At 43.5% G+C, this 27020-nt stretch overlaps 1 protein-coding gene across 1 annotated transcript; it reads right to left on the bottom strand.

Moving 5' to 3' along the window:
- Nucleotides 1-4744: 4744 nt before the first annotated feature.
- Nucleotides 4745-24532, bottom strand: LOC104034310 (phosphatidylinositol 3,4,5-trisphosphate 3-phosphatase TPTE2). The gene is made up of 19 exons (XM_075720424.1): nt 24396-24532; nt 23500-23565; nt 21455-21532; nt 19100-19147; nt 18398-18559; nt 17863-17982; nt 14957-15056; nt 14055-14118; nt 13457-13521; nt 12821-12881; nt 11837-11918; nt 11666-11754; nt 10337-10398; nt 9299-9379; nt 8187-8292; nt 7433-7530; nt 6959-7054; nt 6397-6467; nt 4745-4847 (listed from the first exon to the last, which is right to left on the bottom strand). The coding sequence occupies exons 1-19, from the start codon at nt 24530-24532 to the stop codon at nt 4745-4747; spliced, it is 1689 nt and encodes a 562-aa protein (XP_075576539.1).
- Between the last annotated feature and the right edge of the window lie 2488 nt (nt 24533-27020).

The raw sequence follows: 27020 nt of genomic DNA, 5'->3' as shown, positions 1-27020 counted from the left end.
GCAGGGCCAAATCAGTGACCTAATTTTAGGAACTCAAATCTTAAGCTGGAGTTGTAATTTTTTTAAATTCAGGTGATTTTATAGAGATGCGTACATGCTGCTTGAATTGGACCAGCAGAACTGTCTCCATCTTGCAGATTCTGCATTAGGTGCATTGCATGTCATAAATGTATCTTCCTGACCTGTAATGGTGCTAAGAAGAGTTATGTTGACCTGTTGGATTTAATGTAACATACAGCAGTAGGCTGTGATTTAAGGCAAAGCACTGTTTTAAAATCTGTGCTGTGGTGGTGAACTTTCCCAGTTGTTGCTGGCAAGCATCTAACTCAAAATAACCAGTCCTGTCTAAACGTGCTGAGTATGACTGACTGACTGAGACGTATCCCTCAGCTAGGCCCCTGTCCTTCTCCAGCTCCCTTCTGCTCCATGGCTTTCCAAGGTCATGGCAAGTGCTGTCTGACTTGCGTACTCTGTCCCAGTGAGTGGGCTTATAAAAGTAGGAATTGTTTGCTCCCTACCTTGTATGACTTAGAGCTGAGGTAAAAACATACAGTCACTGGGTTTAAGGACACCATGCAGCATTTGTAACAAGTGGGTGGCAGCATTTTATTATTTTCTAAATCCTTCCAAGAAGTGCTGGAGTATATACTAAGCACCACTGAATTAAACACTTAACATAAGGGAGACCACTGGAAATAGCTGCTGGTTCAGAGCACAGAATTGTAACTTTGTGCAGGCTCCGGTTTGGGTCACCTTGACATGAATGAGTCCATATGCTTGAAGGGCAGGAAGCTGAAGAGGAACAGAAAGCCAGAACTGAGTTCTTAAAGATGACTGACACCATAGTCTCTGTGGTGTAGCACACACATACTTAGGCTGGAGTCCTGCCACTTGCTCCGTGTGTCTCTTCAGCTGAGTGGAAAAAGCTCACATGGCTGGATAGCTCATATCACTTTCAGGCCTGGAGGGCATGCCTGCTTGGTCATGTTACTTGATTAAACATGCAGTATTAGTGTTATCCAAAAATGATGCAGTAACAACTATTTCTAGATGCCACTTTTATTCTTGAAATAGGATGCTCGTTATACAAGCATGCTCTGCCTTGCAAGAAGCAGCTACTGCCTCTCCTGGGAGAAGGCAAAGCAGGTCTCAGAGCAACACAATTCATGACTGAGGGCTGGAGTTGTACAGAGGGATGTTGCCCGTATGCTGTAAGTGACAACCCACCCAGCTGCCCTCTGGGGTTAGCGGAGCTCTTTTGCACACCAGGCTCATCAGAGCTGCATAGCAATTAGCAACTTGTCACAGCAACTGCAACTTGTGAGTAACTGACAACAGTCACAGGTGGAACAGCTTAGTTCTGTGTTACAGCTTCCATTTCAGACCCCAGAAACAGGAAAAAGCTTTAGGCATAGATGAAAGCACCTCAGTACCTGCTGCCTCTTGCAGCATAGCCGGTGTGTACTTAACCTGCCTACTCCACTGCACTGTTACGGCTGCTTTGGTGAAAGGTGGTTGCTGCAGTTCCACAAACTCTTCTTGCTCCCCCCAGCCTTCACATACAGCAGGAACCGTTCATCTCCCTCTCATACACCCCTCAGAAAAAGCAGGGCATGGCTGAAGAATTTTCAGTGTCTGTTGTGCCAATTTACCTTGATTGACCAGTACACTGGGGCAGTAATACTGTGTATCATCAGTACTTTAAAAGGCATTTATGCCAAATGTTTAAATAATTCAGGTACAAGGGTGAGGGTTTAAATAAGAGTTGTTAGACTTCCCCTTCTTTTCTCTTGTCTACCCAAGAGAAATCATGTATTTGTATACATTTCTAATAGTTATGAAAAGGTGAGGACTGACTCCACAGCAGTGGAATACTTCAATCTATTTCTTAGATTTGTCTCTGCTTTCATTTTTTAAAGCTGATGGTTGCAGTTTTTAATACAAAAGTTGAAGCTTCAAGAGAAGCAGGATATTTAGAACTGAACCTACAGCAGGGAGCTGGTAGCTGAAGCAGACATGCATTTTGAGCGTTTACCTTTTGAACTTTATATAAGCAGTAATTTTTCCATTCACAGCTACTTAAGCTGTACACATGTATCAGTGGTTCAGCTCAGAACTTTGTATGTTAGTATAGGAATTCACAGGAATAAAGTTTGATTTGATTAACTGAGTGCCTGATGACCATTTATGCAACAACACCGAGCTTGTCTAGCTGAGGAGCAAAGAGAGGTTGAAGTCAGTGTCACCACCCCTCCAGGGCTAAAGGAAAAGGGGTTTTGCAATCAATGAATGTATAAAGCCCTCAAAACTGAAGGGAATGTGCCAGCTATAACAAGGTGCTGTAAGACAACTACAGATTTCACATAATGTACTATGGGAAATAAAGCCCATAGTTTAGCCCTTAGCCTGGTGCTTTGTTAGTACCAAAGTCAGTTCTAATATTGGAACTCGAGTTGAGCCTTAAGTTTCTAGATTGTTGATTACCATGATACACACTGTAAGGGTAAGTTTTGTGCCAGAAGAATGCCAGGAGTCCAGCACAGGTCACCTAGATTCCACATGTGTAAGGGACAAGTGTCCACTGTCCGCTGTCACAGCTACTGCTGCTGCTACGCAAGGAGATAAGCTTACTTCATAAGCAAAAAGACGGTTCACCTTCTTTGCCCTGTGAGCAATTGGAAAGGGCATCCTAGGACAGGGATATCCAATTGCCAGAGCTAAGCCAAAAGGAACTGAGTCACCAGCCACTTCTAGCTGCAATAAAACAGCATCCTATTCCAGCTCCCAGTACTGCCTTCTTGCTCCGTCGCCCTCTAGCGATGCAGCTCTGGTCCCACACCTTTGCAAGCAGGCGTTCCTTCCTCTTCTCAAGCCAGAGATGCAGGGGTTGCATTAACTTTGCCAGCACCCCTTAACTTCGAGAGGCAGTTTACTAAGTTTATGTGCAATAACACATGCAGCCTCTGAAGCAACACTGCAGTTTGGGGAACAGTGTTGCAGCAGTTGAGCGTGAGCCAGCACACCCTTGCAGCAAAGGCTAGGCTGCAAGAGGAGGCTCTGGAGCCAGCAAATCAGACAGTTCTGATGCTCTGCTCATACCTCTCGCAGCTGTCAGAGTGGACCTGGAACACCACATCCAGTTTCATGTTCCCCAGCACAAGAAAGCAAGCAGAGGGCAACCAGGATGGATAGTGGAGAGAACTGGGTTTGTTCACCCATAGCAGAAGGCTGAGGAGAGATCTTACTGCTGGCTGCAGTTGCATTGGTCATGGGAGGAGATAGAACCAGGCTCTTCTGGGAGATATACAGGGACAGGACAAGAGTCAACAGCCACAACATGGAACATAGGAAATTCCAACCAGGAAGGAAAAGTACTTACAAGATTAAGGCTTGTGTGAAATCCCTATCCTTGGAGATCTACAGAACTGAACTAGGTTGTGTGAGCCTGCTCTAGCTGGGCCTGTTTTGCACCGGAGTTTGGACTACACAACCTCAGCTCCTTCCACTCAAATATCTAAGTAACCCAGTCTTCCTCTACCCTGCACCTAGAACCACAAACACTTGGTGGAACACTTTTTGTCATTGAAGACAGGTTTCAACCTCCACACTTTAGAAGTAGAGTGCTGACAGAAGCAGCTTCCAACTGTGTGGGAGCTTCCAACAGCCCAGCTCCCAACTACCGGGTAATTACACAGCAACAGCAAAACTTGAGTGCACACATGTACCTCATAGTATGCCACTACCCTCAAGTAAGCACCTGGAAGGTATGAGATCTCTCTGCCTACTCCATTAGCAAGCTATTAGCTATGGAAAGCTATGTCAATCCCCTTCTGCTCTTGGTTCCTAACAATAAAAAACTAAAGCAGCAACAGAACCAAGCAGCTAACCTCAACACATCTCACATCTGTGGAGACTGTTCAAGCCTTCCTTGAAGAGCTGCACTATGAGAACAGCCAGAAGCAGAATAAGTAAGCACTGTGCATTACAGGTCTTAGTCTAGCTCAAGAAGGGTCAGTGAGCATTTGCAGTGTTAGCTCAAAGGAGTAAGTGCACAGACCAAACCTATCACATGCAGGTATTGAGGCAAGCATGGCTAACTGACTCCAGGCAGTTGGCATGCTCATGAGCTGATGGGCCACCTCAGCCCTTTGTGGGGAGGTACAGTGGCAGAGAAGCACCTGTGCAGTCTCCAACCCCCAGTGTCAGCTCCCAGGCCAAGTGTTGCTCAAAACCCTACATCATGGATTTCTGATGAACAGTGGTTCAATACCAAGACTTCTACTCAAGAAGTATTAGTCTGCCTCTGCCAGATTACTATTCCTCCCTCCAAATTCCTATATTCTGCTGATCTGTGGAAAACCCTGATGCAGAGGGAAGGTGTGTCAGATTCTTCCACCAGTCTCCTGGTGGATGCTGCTGGTCTCCACCCACCATCAGGTTAATACCCTTGCTTAACAACAGGCAATTGTCTTAAAGTATGGATTACCTGTATGTAGAGACATCTAAGCTCCAAGGGATCCAACAGCTCATTAACATGACATGACAGTCAGCTGACACTAAGTAACTCTTCAGAGTGTTATTGCTCTGCACAACAGAACTTCACATAAGTTTATTTGAGAAGTTGTATCTACACAGAAATACATTAAGTACATCCAAATGAGACTGCTTCAATTTATACTGAAGTAGCAAGACATTCTCCAGGAAGAGAGATGAATTTTTGTGTTTCCCTTCTTTCAGCTTGCCCTTATGGTTCAATAAAGTTCACTTCCACAGCAAATGTCTCACTATAGACTTTCCACGTTTTAGACTTGTGAGGGTTATCCAGCTCATTCCTGGGAAGGTAGAGTCTGAAAGACAAAATTCAGTGGCATATCTTACAGCCCAAGACATGTTTTTCCTTTCAGCCAGCCAAGAGAACTTCAAGCTCAGCCCTGGAATATTAAATATAGCCCCAGATCTTGAATTCAGACAGGTATCAGCCATGCCTGCATAGGGCTTTTGGGTCTGAAGTAGTCTGAGAAACATACAATCAAGCTGATGGGTTTGTGGGTTGGGTTTGGTTCCCCCCCACCCCCCACCCCTTTACCACCACCCAGAGCCCCATAATGCAAGGCTGTTAGAGTATAATTAGTGTTACCTTCAGCTCAAGGCCTCCTGATGAGATGCAAGTGGCAGGAACTTAATAACTAACCTTCCTAACAGCAAAGATTTGATTCAGTACTCAGCCAAGCTCATCAGGCATGTTCTCCACTTTTAATGCTTACCAAATTCACATCTAGTTATCACTTAATAGCACTTGCACATCAGCTGTGGCTGAATTAGAGGCACAGAGATAAAAGCACTGCCTTAGCAGCTGTTTCACTTCTGGTCAGACCTAGTCCACCTGAGGTCTACCAGAATTCTCTGGACAGAAAGGGAAATGAACACAATTTAGTAGAGATTAAGAGAAGGTCTGGTGGGGCATCCTCCCTAGCCCTGGAAGAAACAAAGCACTTGGGTGAAACTTTTGAGTGGTACAGTTGCAGGGCTATCAGACAGCAAGCATACATTTTTCCTGGCACTGGTTTGGTCTAACCAAATGTCTGCACCTGGACTGCAAGGAGCATTGCTGGCTCAGCATATTAATTTAGAGTTATGAACACAGGCTCATGGCTATTTCTCCACATGCTCTGATGGGATCAGTTAAATAAAAATTGTTTCCTTCCTATTCCAGTCATGGAGAAAACAGTAATTATGTCTCACATGTCAAGTTCACTGTTCTTTTGCCTAAATCTGTCAAGTTTGGTAGACAGAAGAGAAGGATCTCCTGTCTCTGCATTTCTACATCACTTTCCTAGCAAGACAGCCAAGCCCCACTTTTGCTAGCTGGAGCTCCACCAGGAGTTCTAGTCTCAACAAGAATGAGCCACAGTAGTTTCTAACTTGAAAAAAGTCATGAGAAGGAGTAAGTTAAAGAGCCTTTCTTCGGGATCCCAAGCATTGGTACCTCTAACTCTGGTCTTAATGTTTGCATGCTAAGCTGCTGAATGAGTTCCAGCCTCTCGGTCAGCCATGCTATAGAGGATGGCAGAGTTACCTTATGTTTGAATAGTTAACATTAGCATTACCTATTTGAATTCAAGTTCATTAACACCACTTAAAGTGCTGAGGAAAGAGTCCAATGGATTAAGTTGATTAAGATAAAGGAACTCAAATATGTTTAAAACACTTGGCACAGCCCAAGCAAGCATGTGCCAACTGGCCTGCTTGCAAGTTACAACTGGGAGTCAGAGACCAGTACCACACAGAAGCTAAGATCAGCCAGCCATCTCAACTTTCAGTACCATCTTTAGGAACTTTCAACTCTGTTCAGATACCAGAAATTAGGATCTGCAGGCAGTCACTATGATCACTTACCTGTTATTTTCAATAAAGGAAGTGTTGAACCAGAAGAAGAATGGGCAGGCATCATAGCCTTTTGGTAGATCCTAAACACAAAGACCTTGTTTAAAGACTCCATTAGACAATAGGACTCATTTTTTGCAGAGCAAGAGTACCCACCTGTCCTCAGTAGTTTGGTTTACAAGCTACAGTATCAGAGTCAGTACACTACAAGAGCCCAACATCACACCCAGGTCATGATTTTCACTGAAGTTATTTCAGGACTATGTCACTCAAACTAATACAATTAAGTAAGACCCATGTTAGAAGCAGCAGGTACTCAACTAAGATGTCTTGGTTGTACTGTATGACAAGCCAGATGCCTCCCCCACCTGCACAGACTGATTTAGCAATGTTTGCTGCATCACTCACTGCACAGAGGTGGAATAACAGCTGCTAGTGGGGCCACCCCACACAGCAGGAGTCACTGGGGAGGAATACCAATTCTGCCCCACACAGTACAGCCAGCACCCAGCTACAGTTTGCACTGCAGCCTCTCCTCATAGTCAAGTGAGCATCTTCATGCTGTTATACTTACAGAAGCGGATTCAAATCTGACTTTCACATCACCACTTATAACAGGGCTGTCTTCCAAGCCAATGACTACAGAGTCACTTTCAGAATCAAAGAAGAGCTGGATAACAGAATAAAGTATTACTTTTAAGAAAAGTTACTGCAGAGAGACAAGGGACCAATTCATGACAACACCTAGCTGCTCATTCGTGGTATACAAATACAATAGCAGTGCTAGAATAATAGCCAACAATGTAAGCTACTTAGGTCAGAGTGAGCTATTGCATTTAATTGACCTCTAGGGAAATCTCACTATCTTACCACTACTTTTCCTGTGATTTAGCTAAGCTTAGCTTTTTCGTTCTCTCAGAATTTACAGCATCCATTTATATAGATAGTTTTATGTCCAGTATTCAACTTTTACAGGAAGACACTTTTGACCTATAAGTCAGCTTTCACCTTCTGTGACTCAACTGACATGATTTCATAGTACACTCACCTTGCAGTTTCCTTGAGTGGCACAAACACATTCTAGTACAACTTGCTTCCTCACTATTATCTGCACCTTCATATCAGTTCCATTGCCTTTTCCAACTCCTAGGAAGGAAGTGTTGCATTATACCATAGTACATACATTAGCTAGAAACACAAGTGGTCATGAAAACCAAGTGCAATCTTATTTAAAAGTGCCTTCTCTCCAGAATGCCTTGTTATAGGAGTTGAAAACTCAAATCCTAAAAGGTAGCTCAGGATTCAGTGGTTGAAAGCTGTATTTTTAAGTAGCAGCAAATCCTGCTAGTGGAGCAGGAACAGGCTAATGTAGAGTCTAGTTCCACTGACTGAACCAGAACAGCAGTTAGAAGTCCCCTTGAACAAGTAGTGCTGAACTTCCAGCCTTTTATCAAAATTACTAGTACATATGTACAGAAACAGGTGTGTATCAAACTGAGAAACATTAGTGGATCCAGTTCCACATGTGGAGTTAATCTCACCTGAAAAGTGAATCCCCTCCCAAAGCAGAGCACATTGTATGTGAGCCACCATTTGACCAGACACCCAAAAAGTGACAGAACACATGGGGCAATTGCACTCCAAAATGCTCTTCATTGTATTTTAACTGTGCCATTTGAATTCTCAAGTCCCAGTAAGTCTATATTCTGCTCATGGGCTTAGCAAGAGAGACAGTAGAGATCAGCTGCCTGTACTAGGAAACCATAACCAGACAGAGGAATGCCAAATTCAAGAGTTCTTACCATGTATAGAGTGGATTTTGAGGTTTTTTATTTTGAGTTGTCTCTCTGGTGGGAGTTTCAAGTTATACTTGTTTTTCAGGATCTCATAATACCCAACATACCTACTCTGTAATGCAAAAAACCCAGACACATTATGCAGTTTCTGTACCCCACACAGACTAATTCTAGGCAGAAACAGGATTAAGTAGACCAAGTTCTTAGCTCTAAGTCCAAAGCAAAGAAGAAAGTAGCCATTTTTTCTCCTTCCCCTCCCCAGATAAAACAATCCTTTACATTTTTAAGCAGTATTTAAACATGTTCTAAGAGGAATTTTGTATTTTTGAGTTCAGCAAGAAGGTGAAGAGCTTTTGTATTGTATTTTAAGGGACAGAATGCTTAAGTGTACAAGATACTTTTATTTTACAGATGCACATACCAAAGGACAGCTGTACTTCCATTCTATTTTATACCAGCAACTAAAGTACCTTTGTCACCAGCTTCATCTCACAGTACATGGTGAATCAAAATGAGCAAAGCCCCAAACTGTGGTCTGAGGCAATAACTTGTTTAGTATTTCCTTGTGAATGCAGTCTCTAGAGGATGCATTCCTCCACCCAACCACATCAGTGCCATAGCCCTCCCCAGGCCAGGCTGCAGGCTTCAGTGCATCCTTGATGAACAGCCCAATTAGACAGTTGGGGTCATGCTCCTGTGAGGGTGGGCAAGACATTGCAAGAGGTTGCGGAGTCTCCATCTGTGGAGATATTCTACAGCTGAAGGACACGGCCCTAGGCAACCTGCTCTTGCTCACCCTGCTTGAACAGTGGGGCTGGACTGAAAGCTCTCCTAATCTCAACAACACTGTTATTTTAGATAGCATAATTCAGATTTGATGATATTATGCAGAGAAAGTCATAACAGATGTGCTTGGACAAAGCGCATGTCAGGGAGAAGATGCAGTGCAACCCTACCAGTTGAGTCTTCCATCCCTTGGAGAAAGAGTACATAAATTCAGGAATTAAGGATTAGTAAGAACCTACATCTCCAAAACAAGGCAGGGGAGGTGGGGTAGTGTAAGTGCTCACAAGGCTGGTGTTGGTTTGCCTACTGTTACTGGACCTGTTCAAGCTTACCTGGGATGGAGTTTCAACTCCTTGAAACTTGGTACTTGTGCTTCTATCAGTTCTTCTCTCCCCAAAGTAGTCCAAACTTTCCTACACAGGAAGACAATTCCAAGGATTAAGATATTCATCCTACCACTATTCCCCTTCCTGAGAAGGGGATAGTAAACTAGAATTAGACTAGTCAATTCCAATAAGGGAATGCAAGTGAAAATATGCAACAGTTGTTTTGGTACCTTCTAAAGGAGGCCTTTAACTAGAATAAGAAAATACTAATTAGGAAGTCAGATACATTAAGTCTGTGATCCATGAAAGAGTGCTAATAGAGTTCATTGAATGAAGAGAGCAGTATGCTTTAAGCAATTGTTTTAGAGCCACCTATGTTTCTCAAGCAGTCTGTGGCAGACCAAGCTGAACATTAGTTCAGATCTTCACAAACCAAACTCAGAGAAAAACAAGTGATTAAATGGATACACACTCTTGCCAGACTACCTTGAGTGACCTGGGCCTTCTGCAACCCAGGTCTCCAGATTGCTATATCAGACCTGGGATACTAAAGGAGCACATGCAGCTGTCCTGACTGGGACTTGCTGATCTTTCTTCCTTTCCACAGAAGGGCTTCTTGCTGCAACACTGGCAGTCAAGACAAGACAATTCTTGATGCCTCACACTACTTGGAGGGAGACTGGGGGAAAAAAATTGCACTTGAACACTGACATTATCTTTAGTAGAGCATGCTCAGAAGCCATCTACAGTTTAAGAAAGTTGTTGCTCAAGATCCTAGGTCTATTATGCCTCAAAAAAGTGCTTCAAAGTTGGTATCCTATTAAATTCTACTTTCCCAGTTCTTCCTGATCAAGAATAGTCTTCATCAGAAAGGAATTTACATAGTAGAAAGATTTGCAAGAACTTTTTTGTAAAACAGATTGTTCACAGTATCCTTTTTCCAGTATATACTTTTTGCAGAGTATTAGTGCATTTCACCAATTCTAAGGGCTCTAAAGGGGCATTTTGAATACTAGAAGAATCAAAAAATAAACACGTTTTTACCTTTGCACTCTCAAACTGGTCGCTGTCTATGAGCCAGGTACAAACCATTGTTCCAGTCCTGCCTGTATTAGAAGTAAGACAGGTTGAACTACAGGAGTTCAAAGGTATTTAGGATTATTTTTGTGAAGATGAAGGTATAATTTTTGGAATAGAAGAGATAACAGGAGATAAATGACATTAGAGTAGTCAGGTGCCTGTATTTCTGGGAAGAATGAGTTAAAGACAAGATACTGCAGCTTGTTAACCTGTTCCTTGAAAGCAGTCCCCAGTAGAGATACTTAGGAAGCTGGCCACTATCTGCATACTCCATTTAGCAGGCAAGAGTCAAGTACACACTACTAGATTAGGTTATAGACTAGCATTTGCCAATGCTCTAAGCCTCAATAGTTGCTTCTTTGTTCCAACTTCCCCCCAACCCTACTGAGAAGGCATCAAGACTGCCAGCACAAAGACTCCAACACAGTCTCAGTTTTGAATTTAAACTCTCAGACGTCAAGTCACCCCTCCCTACACTTGCTCTTCAAGCTGGTTTTGGCCTTCAGGTAGTTTCAATGTTCAGTTTTGCAAAACCTTTTAAGCTATGGTTCCAAGTGAGGGAAAGAGCCTTCTTTATGTTAAGTAACCACTTGGTTTAAACCAAGTATTTGCAGTAGTAACAGCAGGCAGCTAAAGATGTAGCAGATGTTTGCAGGGAAATTTCGCTTATTTGCATAGCTAGCTATGCACTTCAATAGCTCTCTCACTACTACAGGTTGTGGATAGCATCTGCAGGTCAGCTCATATACAGTAGCTTTGACCAGCCTGTTCCCATAAGACTACATTGTACTCTATCACATAATACCTTGTGTACCTTGATTTAAGATCCAGCAGTACCTACAACATTCCACCCTGCCACCACCACAAGAAATTAAAAAGCTTGAGGTATATTACAGTGCAGGATATTCAGTGTGGGTGACTGCCTGCCAGGGAGCCAAAGCAGCAGCTTAATACCTTTGCTAGTAGGAGTTTCAGTTGCTTCCTCTCCCCAGCCTCTCCTGCAAGACTGCTGTCCCAACAGTGAGGACAGCAGGAAGTTATTGAAGGCCATTTTAAGAGACCAGGTGCCAGCTTAGATTAAGAACTAATTTGCACTACCTAGAAATGGGGTTGTGTAATACTAAACACACAGCACTATACTGTTGCTAGACAAATTCTGCAGACGCTGTGATGACAAGTTACACTCTAAACCCATCTCATGCTATGGCTTAAGGCCATACTTACATCAAAGAAGCTATGATAAGAATAACATGTAGTTTGTAGCACACGCAAATTACACACAAGAAGTCCTACCTTTGCCTCCTTTACAGTGAATTGCTATGATGTTCTTTTCATCTTGACTCATCCATTCACGGACACTAGCAGTGAATTTCAGCATATCCCTAAATAAGAGGAAGATTATTGGATCAAAGCAAATGCCCACACAGAACTATCATCATGTATGTATTTCTCAACAAGACTCACTGTAGCGCCGGGACATTATGGTCATCAATAAAGATCCTTTCCACCCTGTAGTGGAAGTACTTGGGGTCATAGCCTTTTTCACCTGCAAGGAAAGATCTGGAGTTATGCCAGGAGAGGGAATAGACTTGCAACAAACAAAGAGGCTTGTGACACACAACTGCTGGTCTGAGCATATACTAGTGTTTGAAACACAGTAGTAAAAATAGACAGATAAAAGTGGAAAAACTATGAGGTAATTTGTCTAAAACCATGCCTGCTTAGCTTCTAGTTTCACACCTCTAACTTTTAAGTGAAAATTCATCTCCAGGCCCAGATGGCCATTGCTTTCTGTACAGGTTATTTAGGGATCTGAGAGTTAATGTTATGATGTACTGTCAGGGTCAGCCACAGCAACCACCAGCTATAAAGTGGTAAGGAGCAGCTAACACCACACTCCTCATCTACCCCTCTGCTGGCTCGAAGACAGTTTTACTTTTTCAAGACTTCAATACTGATGCTTCTATACCATACCTTGTGTGCTTCCAGCTCTGATGCTCAACTATGAAAGCAGAAACCACAGGACAGTTGTTCCTGAAGTATTTTTCATTGTTTTAGCCACCTCTAAACAGAAGAGCTTTTAACTATTCATCCACCTCATTCTTCTAAGCCTTCATGAGAAAAATCCTCCAACATCACCCCAAGGTTTAGCCCAGGTTTAGTTTTCCACTTCTTTAGTAAGAGTTTTGGAACACTGAAGCAACTGTTCAGCATGAACAAGGAAGTCTAAACTGCAAGGCATCCAGTAGCTCCTTTGCAAGCTTTGGTACAATATATTAGATGCTCAAAGTCAACAGCCACATTCAGGACAGAAAGTAGTCAGAGACAGCTGTGTACTTTCGACAGACTTTAAATTCTTAGAGATCTAGTATTGCCAGTATCATACCTTGAAAAGATGTTTTTCTCTTTAGCAGTATTTCAATACAGTCAGCAGCTAAACATACTTACTGCAGAGATTGTAGACTTTATAGTGGTCTGCATGTTTGGTGTCCAAAAATCTTGCAACTTCCTAAAGCAATAACAATACACAAGTTCAGAGTAGTTAGTGCTCTACTCCTTATTTCCACTGCCACCTCATCCCCCACCCGCCAAGTGGGGTCAGCAACTGCATTCATAAACAACACTTGGGCAGCAAGCCTTTCCAGCCCAATAGCTCAGGTTCTTGTCTGGAATAGAAGTACTACTGTGACTATCTTCCCTGCCCTACATATTTATGTTTCCACAATATCAGGCAGCATTGCCCTAAAGCGCATTAATGCAGACCTTTAAACATCTTTATTTAGATGAGTATATAGTTCTCAGTATACAGGTACTGAACAGACTTGGTTCTCCAAAGCATTTCCAAGGAACAGGAGCATCAGAGCACCAGTGTGTGCACACTGTGAGATACATCCCACTAGGCTTAGCTAAGAGACTACAACACAAGCAGCATAGCACAGTGGAGACCACCATTTAGTCATTCCAACCAGCCAAGACAGCAGGACCAGGACTGACTTGACAATCTAGTCCACATGCAAATTAGTGGGAACCTAGAAGCGAAACAGCACTCAGAAATGCTAAGCTTGGTAGATGAGAGATTTTTACCTCTATAGGGTTCCTGTAGAAAGACTGCTTCCCAGAAGATGGAAATGACATTGCAATAATGCGATCTGTGGAAAAGACAGCAATCAGAAATAACAAGGGGAACCCTCCGCATATGTAGGAACTACATGATTGAGAGCAACACCATTATGAAACAGCTTATTTCTACCCTAATTATAAGAAACACCTACCCATTTCTGAGATGTTTTCTTCTGCATTTAGTAGAGCTAGAGCAGGAGAATAATGCTTCCTGAAGCATCAGCTACCATTAAGTGTCAGTCCCCATAGAAGCACAGGCAAAAAATACTATGAGTTAACAGTATAGTTTTTCAGCTCTGGTTCCCTAGGCCTCAAGAAAATTTCTGTCATTACATACAGCATGTACAACCCCTCTCCCAGAGGGCTAATCATTGAGAACAGTGTCAGAGTCAGGAATCCGTATTTCAAAATCCCACAGAAAAGGAGTAGGCCTGGTTTGACTTCATACTTAAGTTTCATTAGTCTAAAACATTGCCTGTATTTCATGTCAAGCACTTATTAACTGAATAACTAGTGTTAGCAGGATGTAACATGCTGCAAAGTGTCATTTGCTTCTACAAACCAGTAACATAAGTGAGATCCAGATCAAAGCCATCTTTCATATAACGCCTTTTGTTTTCAGAGACCTGCCAAAAAAAACCAAAAAAAGAGTAGAATTAGTCTTCCAGAGGAATGCCAAGGATCAACTAGTGTTGCCTGTTACTAGGAAAAGACAACCATCTAGACTCTGAAGTTAAGTCATCAGTAGCAGAGCCTTTTTTTGCTATAGCAAAGTTCATAGCATTAGCCAAGAATAACATTTATTGTGTTAGTTTTTAGGTAGAAGCTCCATACATATTTTTTACCCTGAAGTATCAAAGTTTATTTTAGTGGAAAGAACACTGCAGATTCTTTGCAGACTGCAGCATGAACCTGTCATTGCTGCTTGAGTGTTTGGAGGCTGAGAGGAGGAAGAAGAAAGTTAAGGGCAGCATAACCAAGACAGCTTATTCCTGAGCAAGAGGAGATACTTGAAGCTTCAAGTACCACTTCAGAGCCCCTGATGAAAATAAGAGGCATTTACAACAGGTAGGGCTTCAACAGCTAGGTTGTGTTGTTTTCACCTGGAATAAGCAGCAGAAGCATTAAAATTCCTATCCTCCCCCATGTGAGAGAAAACAGTCCATGTACCACACAAACCTGATATTATCAATTGAGACACATGGTGGTGTGGCAATCACTTTGATATGCTGGCCTTCCAGGTCAAGTTGCTGCTTACTCAAGCAAAATTAAGAATTACTAGCTATACTGAAGTTGGAGGCAAAGCTCCAGCACCCTGTCCAGACATACTGCTTAGGCAATATCATCAGTTGCAGACCAATAGGCTGCGGGCAGTCTTGCTGCTCACCATTGACGCCTGCCTGGAGAAAGAGATAGAGTTGGAAACAGTAATAGTAGCCTAGATATATCAAGAGGTCAGCTTACCATTCTCCTGGTCACCACTTCAAGTTGCTTCTTTTGTGAAGCCAGGCGAAATATTCTTATTAAGATGACAATTCTCAGAACTCGGAGGAGAGTAACCATTCTAGAGAGTCAGATTCACCATGAAAGAAAGTGAACATGATTAAACTTAGATGAAAAACTTATTTAAAAGCTGTTTCAGAGACAGTTTAAAGCTTTGTTTCATATACTGAACTAGGACTTCTCAGGCCGATTTTGGAGAAAGAATACTATGCTTGAAGAATACCATGGTTTTAATGAGGGTTTTTTGGGAGTACATGTTCTCAACAGTTAACAGAACTAGGAAACCCCCTGCTTCCTTGAACAGACTTTCACAGGCACCTCTGCCCAGCCAGGAACAAATTCCCTTAACATTACCTATGTTATTATCCCCAAATTCTTGTTCCTTGAAGCTTGTTCTCAAGTATACATTTAAGTATAAGTAGCCACCTGAAAAGAGAAGCTAGACAGGCTATATACATCATGCGTTGATTAAGAAACCTGAGAACAGATTGGTATAAACCCTGTGTTTAATCATTCAGCAACTTGAGCAGATGATTTGGTTTGAGGAACTTTGAACTGCTGTTGAACTTTGAAGCAGGCAAGATGCTTATGTGAGTGGTTCTGCAGAAACAACTGAACAGGGGCAGTTGCTTTTGCATACCCTTAGGGACTAGGGCACACTAACATTCATTCCTTAAGGAGGTCTGTGAGCATATGCTTTTAAGGAGCACATGCACATATTTCAGGTCCTGATACACTTAGTTAAGAATTTTGGTGAATACCTACAGTATGGGGGACAAATAGTATGGAAACATTATTCCATCACCTCCAGTTGAAGACAATAAGCTCCACATCAGTGGAGAGCAGAAAGTCAGCAAGATGAGGTTGTCCTGGACACCTGGAAGAAAGCTTCAGCTTTTCCCCCAGCTTCTTCCTAGTTCCAGGATCACCCTGCTGTTTTCAAAACAGAGGTCCCTTGAGGCTAGCAGCCAAGGAGATGAACCAACACTGGAGTCAAAGCCCCATAGCCTCTCTCCCCAGCCTGAACCACAACTGAGAAGCAGCTCTTCAAGACAAAAGCAGTTTGCATTCTGCACTTTAGGAAGTTAACCAGTTAAGCATTAGCTCCCAGACTGATACCCAGCTCTCATTCCTCAATGTCCTTTTATAGGTCAGAATTCAAGAAAACAGCTAACTCTTCCCAATGAACACACCCAGCTAGACCAGATTAGAAATAGAGACCACACCCCTCCATCAGGGCATGTTACTCTATGGACTGCCAAAGTTTCACTTGTCACATATATGCTCTCATCCACATAAAAGGTGCTTAGATTCCAATTATTCTGAGATGCAACAGGTGCTTTAAGACTGCTGTTTGCTTCTGGAAGATGGTCTATGAGGAAAGAAGAGTGATAAACCTCAGGTAGGCTACCTGGAATTAGTTGGACTGTGTGGACACTACTGGAGTGTTAGGTAGGAAAACCATCTCATCTCAAGATTTGATATTTGGCCAAATCTGAGGTATCACCTACTGCTAGGTAGTAATATTTTGGTCAGAACAAGACTGAAGAGCCCTTAACAAGAGAAGGCTTAGAGGCCCTCAAGAATTGCATGGTTGAGATGATAGGCCCCAGCTGAGTATCTTCTGAGAACATCAGTGTTAACTCCATTTTATGTGACCCAAAAGCCTATTCTAAACCCCCATCAACTTCAGCAAGTCAGAATACAAGGAACTTGCACACACCAATCTACAACAGGATGGGTCAGTGCAGGATCAAGCCTACTACTAACACAGCCTAAAGATAGCAGTGCATATTACCCTGTCGCAGTGCTATTTCTCCTATCTTTAACTGGATGCTGCCATAAGATGAAAGCTGCTTTAGAACGATGTGGCCAGAGAGATCAGAAGTAATCATTAAACTCAGATTAATGTTTGAAAAGACCTAGAATGAAACAGCCTTTTATGATTCTGAGGCTGTAAAAGCTATTCCTTTGACAGTTCTACTTTTTGAAACCTGTGTTTAGTTGGCATTTGAAGAGACAACTAGTACTTCCAGATGTTTGTCCAACTCTGCATTCTTCAATAACTAGACTTTGAGTTTCTTTTAGAAGAATGTTTCCCCCCTTGTGCCCAGTAGCTAGTTGAATTGGGTGGGTGATTTTTTTTTTTAAAAAAAAAAAAAAAAGCTCAACTTCTTTCCCTGGCTGATGCAAGCAAGTTTATCTGCACTAGGTTTGAATTAGTGAAACTAATCTTAGAGTTGTAGTTCTGTCTCCATCAGGAATATATTCCTCTCACAGGTTATCATCCGATCAAGCTACAGAAGTCAGATGCAAATATGACTTGAATTAACCTATACACATGAACAACATGTTTCCCCTCCCCAGGTCATGGCTGAAAAATCCAACATATGTTACCGTGGGGCTTTTGGGAAAGGCAAGGTGTAAGAAACAAGACAGTGCGGCAACTCTTTCTACTTCAAGACCTATTACATGGGGATCCTCCCTCAGTTGTCTGTTCCATTTGCTATTATAATCCAAATCTTCTTTCTGACCTTCTTCAGATTCTCCTCTCTATCACGGCTGCTGCACACCTTCCCCCAAGAAAATGCTTAAGTCAGAGTATTTGATGGCCTCAGTATTCACCTTCAATTACCCCAACTGATATGTTTAGATCCTCTCTGCCTTCAAGACAGGGACAGTCTACAGTGTAACTGTAGACCAAAGTCAGGTGTCTCTAGCTTTCATTAGTCTGTACCATGAAATACTATCACAGCCACATTTGTGATCTAGTATGCACACACCTAGCTTAGAGGTGTCCAAGAAAATTCTTAGAAGACTATCAAGAAAAGAGAGCTCACATTTAACAGCTGCCATACCATTCTTACCTTGGTATCTGATCTGCTGCAGCAAGGTCTGAGAAGGAGTATGTTACATTAATTAACAGAGTGCCCACCACTATGAACGCATCCAAAATATTCAGTTTGGAGCGGAAGTAGTTCCTGAAGCTGAAACAAAGGAGAGTTTTAGACAGATGCCCATATGGACAGCAAAGACTGAAACACATCTTCAGGAAGGGAACCACCTATACAAAACTACTGCTAGAGACAAGCTCTCCTGAAGTAGTTCTTAACACTAAGCACTGAAGACTCACTAAGAAAATAATCTTATACCTGGTGTACACACATAAGTCACAACAAAGCTGATGCAGTTTCCAAGTGCTCACTTATACCAAAAGCACTTTACAGATTATTCTATAGAAGGGTAACAGCCAATATACATAGCCAAGAAAAGATGTGGCCATTGTCTGTGGCCAGAAAATTAGCCTACAGGTCATCCATGTTCATAGTCTAAGCTTGAACTATTGCTTCCTCACTAGCCTGAGGGCTTGCCACACTGACTTAGCTTTTGCCCATGTCTTACCCTTCAACAAACACCCTCAGGAGAACATCGATGAGAAAAAAGAGTGCTATTGCCAGGGAAACACCTTCAAGAATCTCTCTAACACCTTTCTTCTTCTCACTGATAGCCAGATCCACAATCACGACTATAATGTCCACAATGATAAGTACAACTCCAAATACTCTGCAAAAAGAAGAATACAACTTAAGAGGTAGGAATGAATTCCTGACATTTATCAATTGAAGAACAGAAGTCCAGATTTTTGTTTTAAGCTGTTCCAGCAAGGGTATGTTTTCTTATATACAAATTGAGGCCTGCTTGTATAAGCAGCTGAAGGATTCAAATTGCATTTTTAAAGTGATCTGCACAGAGTACATCATCCATGTGGAACTGTACATTTACTTTAGACTCAGCTGTAGTTATTAACCCATAATTCCACAGCTACCTAGAAGCAGTGCAAGCCTGAATGGAGTAAACCATTAAAGAGCTTTTATCCAAGTCAATGGCATTCACAGTTCTGACTTTGAGCTCTCCTTGGAGAATGTAGTCATATCTGTTTAAGACTTCTTTCCCAATTAAAGTACTTTTCTCAAGTCACCCTTTCAGTACTTTCCAGACAGAGCAGGCTGGAGTCACTGTTGTTCAATGGACTCTCCAGGTTCTTACACCAGAAATAAGGACTATTTCTACCTTGCCCATATCATTACAAGCATGATCTTTTACCTGAATCCAAATGACATCACAAATGGGGAAATTTTGCTCCTAATTGCACTGCAAGAGAAGAGAATTGGCATCAAGACAAGTGACATTTTGCTACTGATATTAGCCACAAGAGCACTGTTACATTCTTTTGGTTTTAGAATTCTGTATAGTAACAATTTCTTTAAGACAAGATTATTCAGTTGCATTCATGAAGTATATAGGTTAAGACAGTACTTGAAAGCAATAGTTTGACCACTTACTAGAAGTAGTATTCATCAGTTACATACCCTAGAAGTACAGTAGTATGTATGTATGCATAACACTATTCAGTGTCACTGGAATTGTGACACTAGAGGTCTGGCTTAATGCCCAGTTATAAGGTTTAAGAAGTGGGCTTATATAATAGCTATTGGTCAAGAGGAAGATTGAAGGATAAACACGTCTTAAGGTATCCCATTTGAGATATTAGCTTTGTATATCAGAGGATTTTTTTTTTTTCAGGCCTGGAAAAAGCTGCACTTGTTAATAGCTCTACTACTGCTTCTGTGCTCTTGGAATAGAAGAAAACAAATCCCTCTTCTACCTTTAAAAGGAAATATTGGTTTGGCTTTCAGATTGAAAACTCAAGAACCTTTTAAGAAAATGAGTTACTGAAGCTACGTTCTTCCAATTGTGAGAGTTATCTCCAGCCCTAGCAGGGTTCCAGCTCCTGTTTTCAGTTACAGAAGATTTGTTGCCTCTTTGGTATACTTTAAGCCTTCTGGTTTAAAGCTCGGCCTTTGTGTAACTAGCTTACTAGCTGAAGTCTCTTTAGGCTACACCAGGAACTAAGGCAGAAGCCATTATCTGCAAACCCCAAGTTCTGACAGTTTGAAAAACAGATTGCCAGTCTGTTAAATAATCTTGGGATTGCTCAACTACTGTAAGCACCGAGTCTTTTCTTAGACACTTAAAAGAAAACACCTTCTCCAAGTATGTCACTAACAGTAGGACCTACCAAAAGTTCTGACATACTGACAAAAAGTACCGGCAGATTGCTTTTCTGTTGTTCACATATCTACCCTATCTTTCCTGTTATATACACTTCCCCTCCCCACCACCATTAGAGATACCACTGTTACAGGAAATCTTTGTCAGCTCAATAACGCATATTGCACCCCAGTGGTCTTGTCCAAGCTACTTGTTTCCTCTAGGATAACTTGAGCATTGCATTCCACCTGGTGCCTACCCTTAACACCTCAATAACTCTGTTTAAGACAAGGCTGGGTATCTTTGAAGTGATGAGGAAACATCTTGCTGGGCTTACTGAATTAGGCCATACTTCTCATTATTAAGTTCAAACTTTAAACTAAGAAACAAGGTCAAGCCAGCAAACATCCACATCCTTAAGCAGGAAGGAGATACTTAGTTTGTGGTACCCACTTTTCCAATGGAAGTCAAGGATGTAATAACAAGTTTTGTCTTGAAGGCAGCCTAGCATATAGGAGGTTCTCCTTGCATTTAGAATGTCCAATACCTAAGGAAGCACTGCAATAGTTACACTAACAGTTTGTTGACCTATGTCTTTGCCCAGTCAGTCCTATAATGCAGATGTAGTAGCTATACCAAGACTTCAACTTCCACAGCCTAAGGACAAGTACCTTTATTAGGTGCACTAAAGACTGAAATGCATACACACCAATCCAATTTGGCCTGCCAACATCTTAAATCAGTTGAAGAGAATGTGGCACATTTGCTCACATACTTAGCTTAAAGTCCTTGTGAAATGCATTTGTAAATGCCAACTTCTGAATTCTAGAAAGACATGTTGTCACATAGAACTGAGGTAAAAGGCTTAATCTTACTGTTCTTGAGCTGCAGGAAGAGAAACAAGTCTATTCACTTGTCACTGACTTGACTAAGTACACTGTAAGTGTTAGTAACCTGGTGACAAGAGCTACACACTGTTAGAAAATAGAAGTACTTCAAGAACAGAGTTAATCACCAGCAAGTTCAGACAGTTTGATTTGCCCTTGACAAGGGCATGATGCTTATCATTTGCCTCAGATACTCATTCACCTCATTTTCTCACCAGCAGTTGTTCTTCTGTGCTCTCCCAAACTCATTCCTTTGGGAAAATTAAATCAATGCAGTTTGGACTACACATTCTCCATAATATGATGGACTTGCAGCTAGTTCTTGGGTTGGGCTTTCATCTCTAAAGGCATAGAGAAGCTTCCTGAACTTACTTGTCTTTATTATGTACTAGAACAAATGTCAATATCAAGTGATTTACTGGGCTTATCTCTACTTCAGCAAGCCATCTGCCACCTTATTTTGGCTCAAAAGTTTCCACTTTTGGGGGTAAGCAACACATTTAGTATGTCATTAGCTTACTTGGAACAGCTGTCTGGTTCATTATCCTCATCACGACCATCATCAATCTTTACTGTGGGCTCTTCTGCTGTTGGAGAGCTGGCAAAGGAATAACACAAGTCACATAACAGATACAGATGTCAACTTTATACACTGCTACCCTTCCTTGTCCCAGAGAAAAGACTATTAACTGTCAGCTAAGCAGTGAGCAGCAGCCTGGGCCATAGCACAGGCACAGTACCAGAGGAAGAAAGACTTCCCATATGCTGGCACAGCAGAACCCCTTGGCTTGCACTGACCCAAGTTCCTGTTAGCAATCCATCTTTCAAAAGTTTCTTTTTGGGTGGAGGAAGGGTACAGATGTTTTCAGCAACAGGATAAAGGGCTTTGAAGTAGGGCATCCCAGAGTCTGCCGAGGACTTACCAGTCCAGTCCAGACTATGGAAGTGCTGGAAACACACATATGCAAAATTGCTTCAGAGAGTCCAAAAGACATTAATGCTATTACAGTAAACTGCTTGTTCAGAGAATGAATGTTTTCACCAGGAAAAGCCATAGCACAGAGATGTGTTTGTGCAGAGCAGGATACCAGACCGGAAACTGGAAGACCAGAGCAGCAGCAGCTGAGCTAGTGCTAGAACAGCATTTTTCTGGGGTAGTGGCTGCTTGCCATAACTTCCTTAAAAGGGTCTCTTTAGATGAAGTTTTTGTTCAGCCACCTGAGAGGCTTTGAAGGCCACATGACTTCAGAGAAAATGAAGTGCAACATCCAAATCCAGGAGTTTTTAATTCAGCCTTCTCCACAGAAATATCGTGCTGCATAATAGCACAGCCACAGTGTTTGCTGTGGCTTTGCCTCTGCCATCATTGCTTCTTGGGCAGGAGCAACTATATACACATATTCAATATTGATGTTTCCATGCTGTTTGGAGGCAATCTAGTATGTTTGAAGCATTAGTGTACCAACTCAGAGGATCCAAGTATTCTTCATCCTCCCCAACAGACCCATGCACCAGCACTGCTTCTGCAGTGTGGACTAACCCTCTCTTATGCAAAAAGTTTAATGATGCATTTCCTACAGTGTCAGCAACCAGTACTGATGGTTCACCACCTGCACTCAGTATCAGGCTGAAAAGAGGAATGATTCCCCATCCCTCCCAACAATTTGGGTATTTAAAGCTAGTTTTCCAGTATCTCCAGACACCAGTATCCTCACTTTGTTCACAGAACTGAAGCAAAGCTCTAGTGATATACAGCCATTCAGCTTGGCTTCCCAGCTATTCTTATGGGATATTCATTTGGGAATTTCCACTTAATGTACAGCTGAAATGCTTCACTCATTAAAGCAGGTTGCTGCTGCTACAGCAATTTTGCTGCAGGTCCCTTGCTTATTCTTGTAGACACATGAAGTGCACCAAATGTCAGCTTCTTATCTACTGTGATTAAAATAAGCCAAAATAAGAACGAGCAACAGCAGTGTTTTGGATTAGGAAGCCAATCTTTAACACAAAAGGAAAACAGAAGCCAAGTCTGAGTATACTGTTTCCACTATGCTCTCACACAAAAATTCATTTCTAGATAATGCTTTGCTCAGAGGGAGTTTGTTTTGCTGAGCACTCTGCATTCACTTGTTGTCCAAGATGGACCAAGCTCTCTGCCACAACCTACTGCATCTAGTCTTTGACTACTGGGGTGGAAGAAAAGAAAAATGAGGATATACTAGAAGAACATATTTCCTCCCCACACACTCTGAACTTCAGACATGAGGATTTTAAGGAGAACAGAGCAAGAGCATCTTGCTCTACAGGAGAGCTTGACAGTGTTTCTGGAGGCTAGAAGAGGACAGGCTTTACTGCCATGAGCTTATGATACTGGGGCTGGGTGCTCTGTACATATTAGTTCTTAACTACTGGTACAAAGTCAATCACAGCAGCATATTTAAACTTCAAGCACACTGTCATTATTCTCTTTGTTATATTTAAAGCACTAAGAAACTCTAGACAGGGGACCACACGCAGCATACTCCAACCCCAGACCCACACAGTGGTGCAGTTCATTTTGCTCACCTGGATGCTTCTGCCAGCTCTGCCCCTTGTTCGTACCTCACGGTTGTCATTTTGCCTGTTGTTGCTCTGCTGGTCTTAAGAGAAGCACATCTAGTTAAAGAGAGATAAGTATGAGAAACAGTGAATGCGAGCATCCTATAGCAGCCTCACACGTTACCAGCAGACAGTTGACAAAGCATAACCTTGTAGATAAGTCTACAAGGCTGGTGAGAGGCAGTACACTCAACAGCATGATGAAGGGCTTTTTTGACGATACTTAATACACCACAGCGACAATAACTTTAAAACAGCATCTTTACCTCACCATGAAGCGTTTTCCCCTGCTTCAAGAAACACACAAGAGCCCCAGCTGGTACCTCTGGGAGGGGTGCGGCCCCAGGCGGCTCCGGCGAGGGCGGGCTGGATGCCCGGGGAGCGGGTCCCAGAGCTCCCGGCACACGCCAGCTCCTCCGGCGGGAGGCCCGCACTTCGTCCCCCTGCCTCTCTACTCCCTCAGCCCTGCCTCCGGCACAGCCTCACAGTCCCGGGGAGGGAACGGGCTCCCACAGCGGCGGGTACGGCCCCGCCAGCAGCCTCCCCGCTCCCCCGGACAGCGGCCGGCACCGGCAAGCCGCCGGCATCCCTTCGCGGAGGAGGCCCCGCAGGCCTAGCCCCGGCCCGGCGGCCGCCACACGGGACCTGCGGCTCCGCAGCCCCAGCGGGGACAGCCCGCGGTGGCCCCAGCCCCCCGGGAGCTCGCTGTCCCCTCACCGCGCCGCGGCCGCCCACCTCCGGCCGCCGGGCTCAAAGTCGAGCCCGGACACCCGCCCCCCGCGGAAAGTGGCGTTAAACTTCCTGAGGGCCGTTCTACCGACCCTCCCGCCTTCCCTCACCGCGGCCGGGCTGCGGAGCCCCGCTCACCTGCCGAGGCGAAGCCGAGCCGCGGAGCGGGAAGGCGCCTCAGCCCCCCCCGCGCCGGGCCGCGGCTAAATGGTCCGGCGGCGCCGCACGGCTGCACCTGGGCCGGGGCCGGGCCGGGCCCGCCCGCTGCCATGGCGACGGCCCCGCCGCCGCTCCCGACACGGCCGTCGCCTCGCAGTGGGCAGCAGCGGGCGGTGGGCGGCGGGCAGCGGGCGGGCAACGGGACCCCGGCGGCCCCAGGCGGCTCTCGGGGCCCGCCGGGCCAGGGCCTGCCCGTCCCCCCGGGGTCACGCCGGCCGGGGCCCGCACAGGCCCGCAGGAGCGAGGAGGCCGCCAGCCCGCCCGCCCCGGCAGTGCCTGCCGCCTTCTCCCGAGCCTCCGCCTTTCGGGTTTTGTGGGCTTTGCCGCTGCTGCGCTTTGACGCCTCTTCATACATTTCCCGAGGGGTGGCGGTTTTGAGGGGGCTGCGGTCGGGGCAGGGTTGGCGCAGGTAGGCCCCAGGCTGTGGGCCAGTCAGGCCCCCAGGGCCTGTGGCAGCGACTGCCTCCGTCCAGGCAGAGACGCGTAACACTGAGCACTTGTGTTCTTCACGTAACACTGAGCACTTCTGTTTTTGCAGAATCGGAGCCCGGCCGGCAGAACATGGCGTGGTACCCTGTGCTCTGCAGAGGCTTCACGCCTACCTCATGGCTTACCAGCACCAGTCAAGTGACAAGCAGTCCCTGAGCATGAGCATCCTACGGCAGACTTAACAGTGCTGCTGCTGGCGACCCGGCTGCGCTGGAAAGGTTTTCTGCAGCCCGGTCGGCAGCAGAGGGAGCTCAAAGCGAGCTTTTGGGGGCCGCTCCCGGGCTTGCTGGGGCTTGGTCGGGGTAGATGCGGTTAACCGATGGCAGGAGCCTTTCTGTATGCGCCTTGCCCAACAGAAATAAAATCTTTAAGGTGACTGCTGAGAATAGGGAGTATTTCTGGGCAGCAGACTAAATGGAAAGTTTCCCTTTCAAGTCTGTCACATATATAAATACGTGGGTAAGTAGCTGGTACAGACAGTGGTAGCAAGTAATGAGCTAAATATGCTTGGTATATTCAGATAATTACGTATTTGAGAAGCAGCTAAACATGGATGGAAACTAAGCAGGATGATGAGAAGAAACATTTGATTAATTTGTTCTTAGTTCTGAAAAAAAGTTTACATGTGCAAGTTATTTAGTAGAGGCTTGATCCTGTGGACCATGTGGGTATCCTGTGAGCTACTCTCGGCAGTATGTTATGCCTGTGGAGCACCTTCACGGGCAGGACCATATCAGAGAAGAGTGTAGAAACACAGAAGTCCAGTTTCCCCTGTACTGGCCTCTGAAAGCACCAAGGTGTGAAGGCAGTTCGGGTATAAGTGGACTTTTCACAGAACAACCTGTAACAGCCACTCAAAGGAGGGGCTGGAGGCTGGAAGGCTTCCAGTTTGGCACTCAGACTGAATGCCAGGGCTGTAAATGAACCAGCTTGCTAGAGGTTGCAGATGCATTTAAAAAGTTCTTCCCATTTTTCATCAAATAGGTAGACGCCACATTGCCAGTGATAATACCATAACTGTTCCTTTCAGTGTTGCTAATCTTAGAGCTTTGGTGGTGCTGTAGATTTGCCAGCTCTCATGCGTCATCATGAGTTTCCTGGTGGTTGATCTATTTTCTTAAAACCCTAACTTCTGGAGTCAGATGATGAAAATAAAAACACCACTTTTTTTTTATTAATAAAGTCAAATTTCTAGCTGTCAGCTAGTGGAGAAAAGCATAGGAACAAGATCCAAGGTTCATAAAGCTAAAAATAAAAAGGAAGCATTGAAAATATTCTGGTTTTTAAATTCAAGACTTGTATATCATTTTGATTATATTTTGCTGGTTAACTCATGATACTGACATTTAAAAACCCCTCAGAATCCAGTTCTGATCCCTGACAGTTATTCATTAGTGTAAAATAGCAGAATTGTCAACAAAATGCAGAAAAGATTGAAATGTTCAGTAAATAATCCAGTTACATACTGGGTAGAGAGCAGGATGAAGTATGCATATCTCAGAGGGGTGATGACATACTTTACGTTCCAAAAATAACGGAGAGGGTGGTAAACAGAATCTCTTAACTTGACAAGTTAAAGTAGGTATGACTACTTTAAAATCAGTAGGTATGGCTCATTTATATGTGATACTCTGAGATGGCCAAGAAAAATAATTTTATTTTTATTAAGTCTTGGGATAGCAGAAATATGGAGATAAGTGGGGAAAAAAATCAATTCTCTGCCAATATTAAAAGCAGGTAGATCAGATGACCTGATCATGATTGATCTGTCAGCCTGGCTTTGCTCCTGGACAAAATGAGAACAGAGTAGATAGAGGCTTCAACTAATAAAATATTAAAGAAGCTTAGTGATGATGATGATGATGATAATAATAATAAATGCCAATCAACATGGGATTAGGGAAAATAATTCCTGTCAAACTAATATTTCTAAAACAAGATTACAAGTTTGACTGATAAAATAAAAGTATTTTGTTGCTTCTGTAAGCAACTGTCTGGCTAGAAAATCACATTTGATTAAAAAGGTAGAAGAATATAAACTCAATCTGGTT

The sequence above is a fragment of the Pelecanus crispus genome, chromosome 1 (assembly GCF_030463565.1).
Source record: "Pelecanus crispus isolate bPelCri1 chromosome 1, bPelCri1.pri, whole genome shotgun sequence".
NCBI lineage: Eukaryota > Metazoa > Chordata > Aves > Pelecaniformes > Pelecanidae > Pelecanus > Pelecanus crispus.
This window is presented reverse-complemented; position numbering and strand designations above follow the sequence as displayed.

What these genes read in the sequence shown, in the direction of transcription:
- LOC104034310 (XM_075720424.1), bottom strand. Translation starts at nt 24,532, where the DNA reads ATGGCAGCGGGCGGGCCCGGCCCGGCCCCGGCCCAGGTGCAGCCGTGC. An exon ending in CATAATGTCCCGGCGCTACA is followed by an intron (nt 11,755 to 11,836) that starts GTGAGTCTTGTT and finishes CCTCTTATTTAG; the next exon opens with GGATATGCTGAAATTCACTG. An exon ending in CCACTCAAGGAAACTGCAAG is followed by an intron (nt 7,055 to 7,432) that starts GTGAGTGTACTA and finishes TCTGTTATCCAG; the next exon opens with CTCTTCTTTGATTCTGAAAG.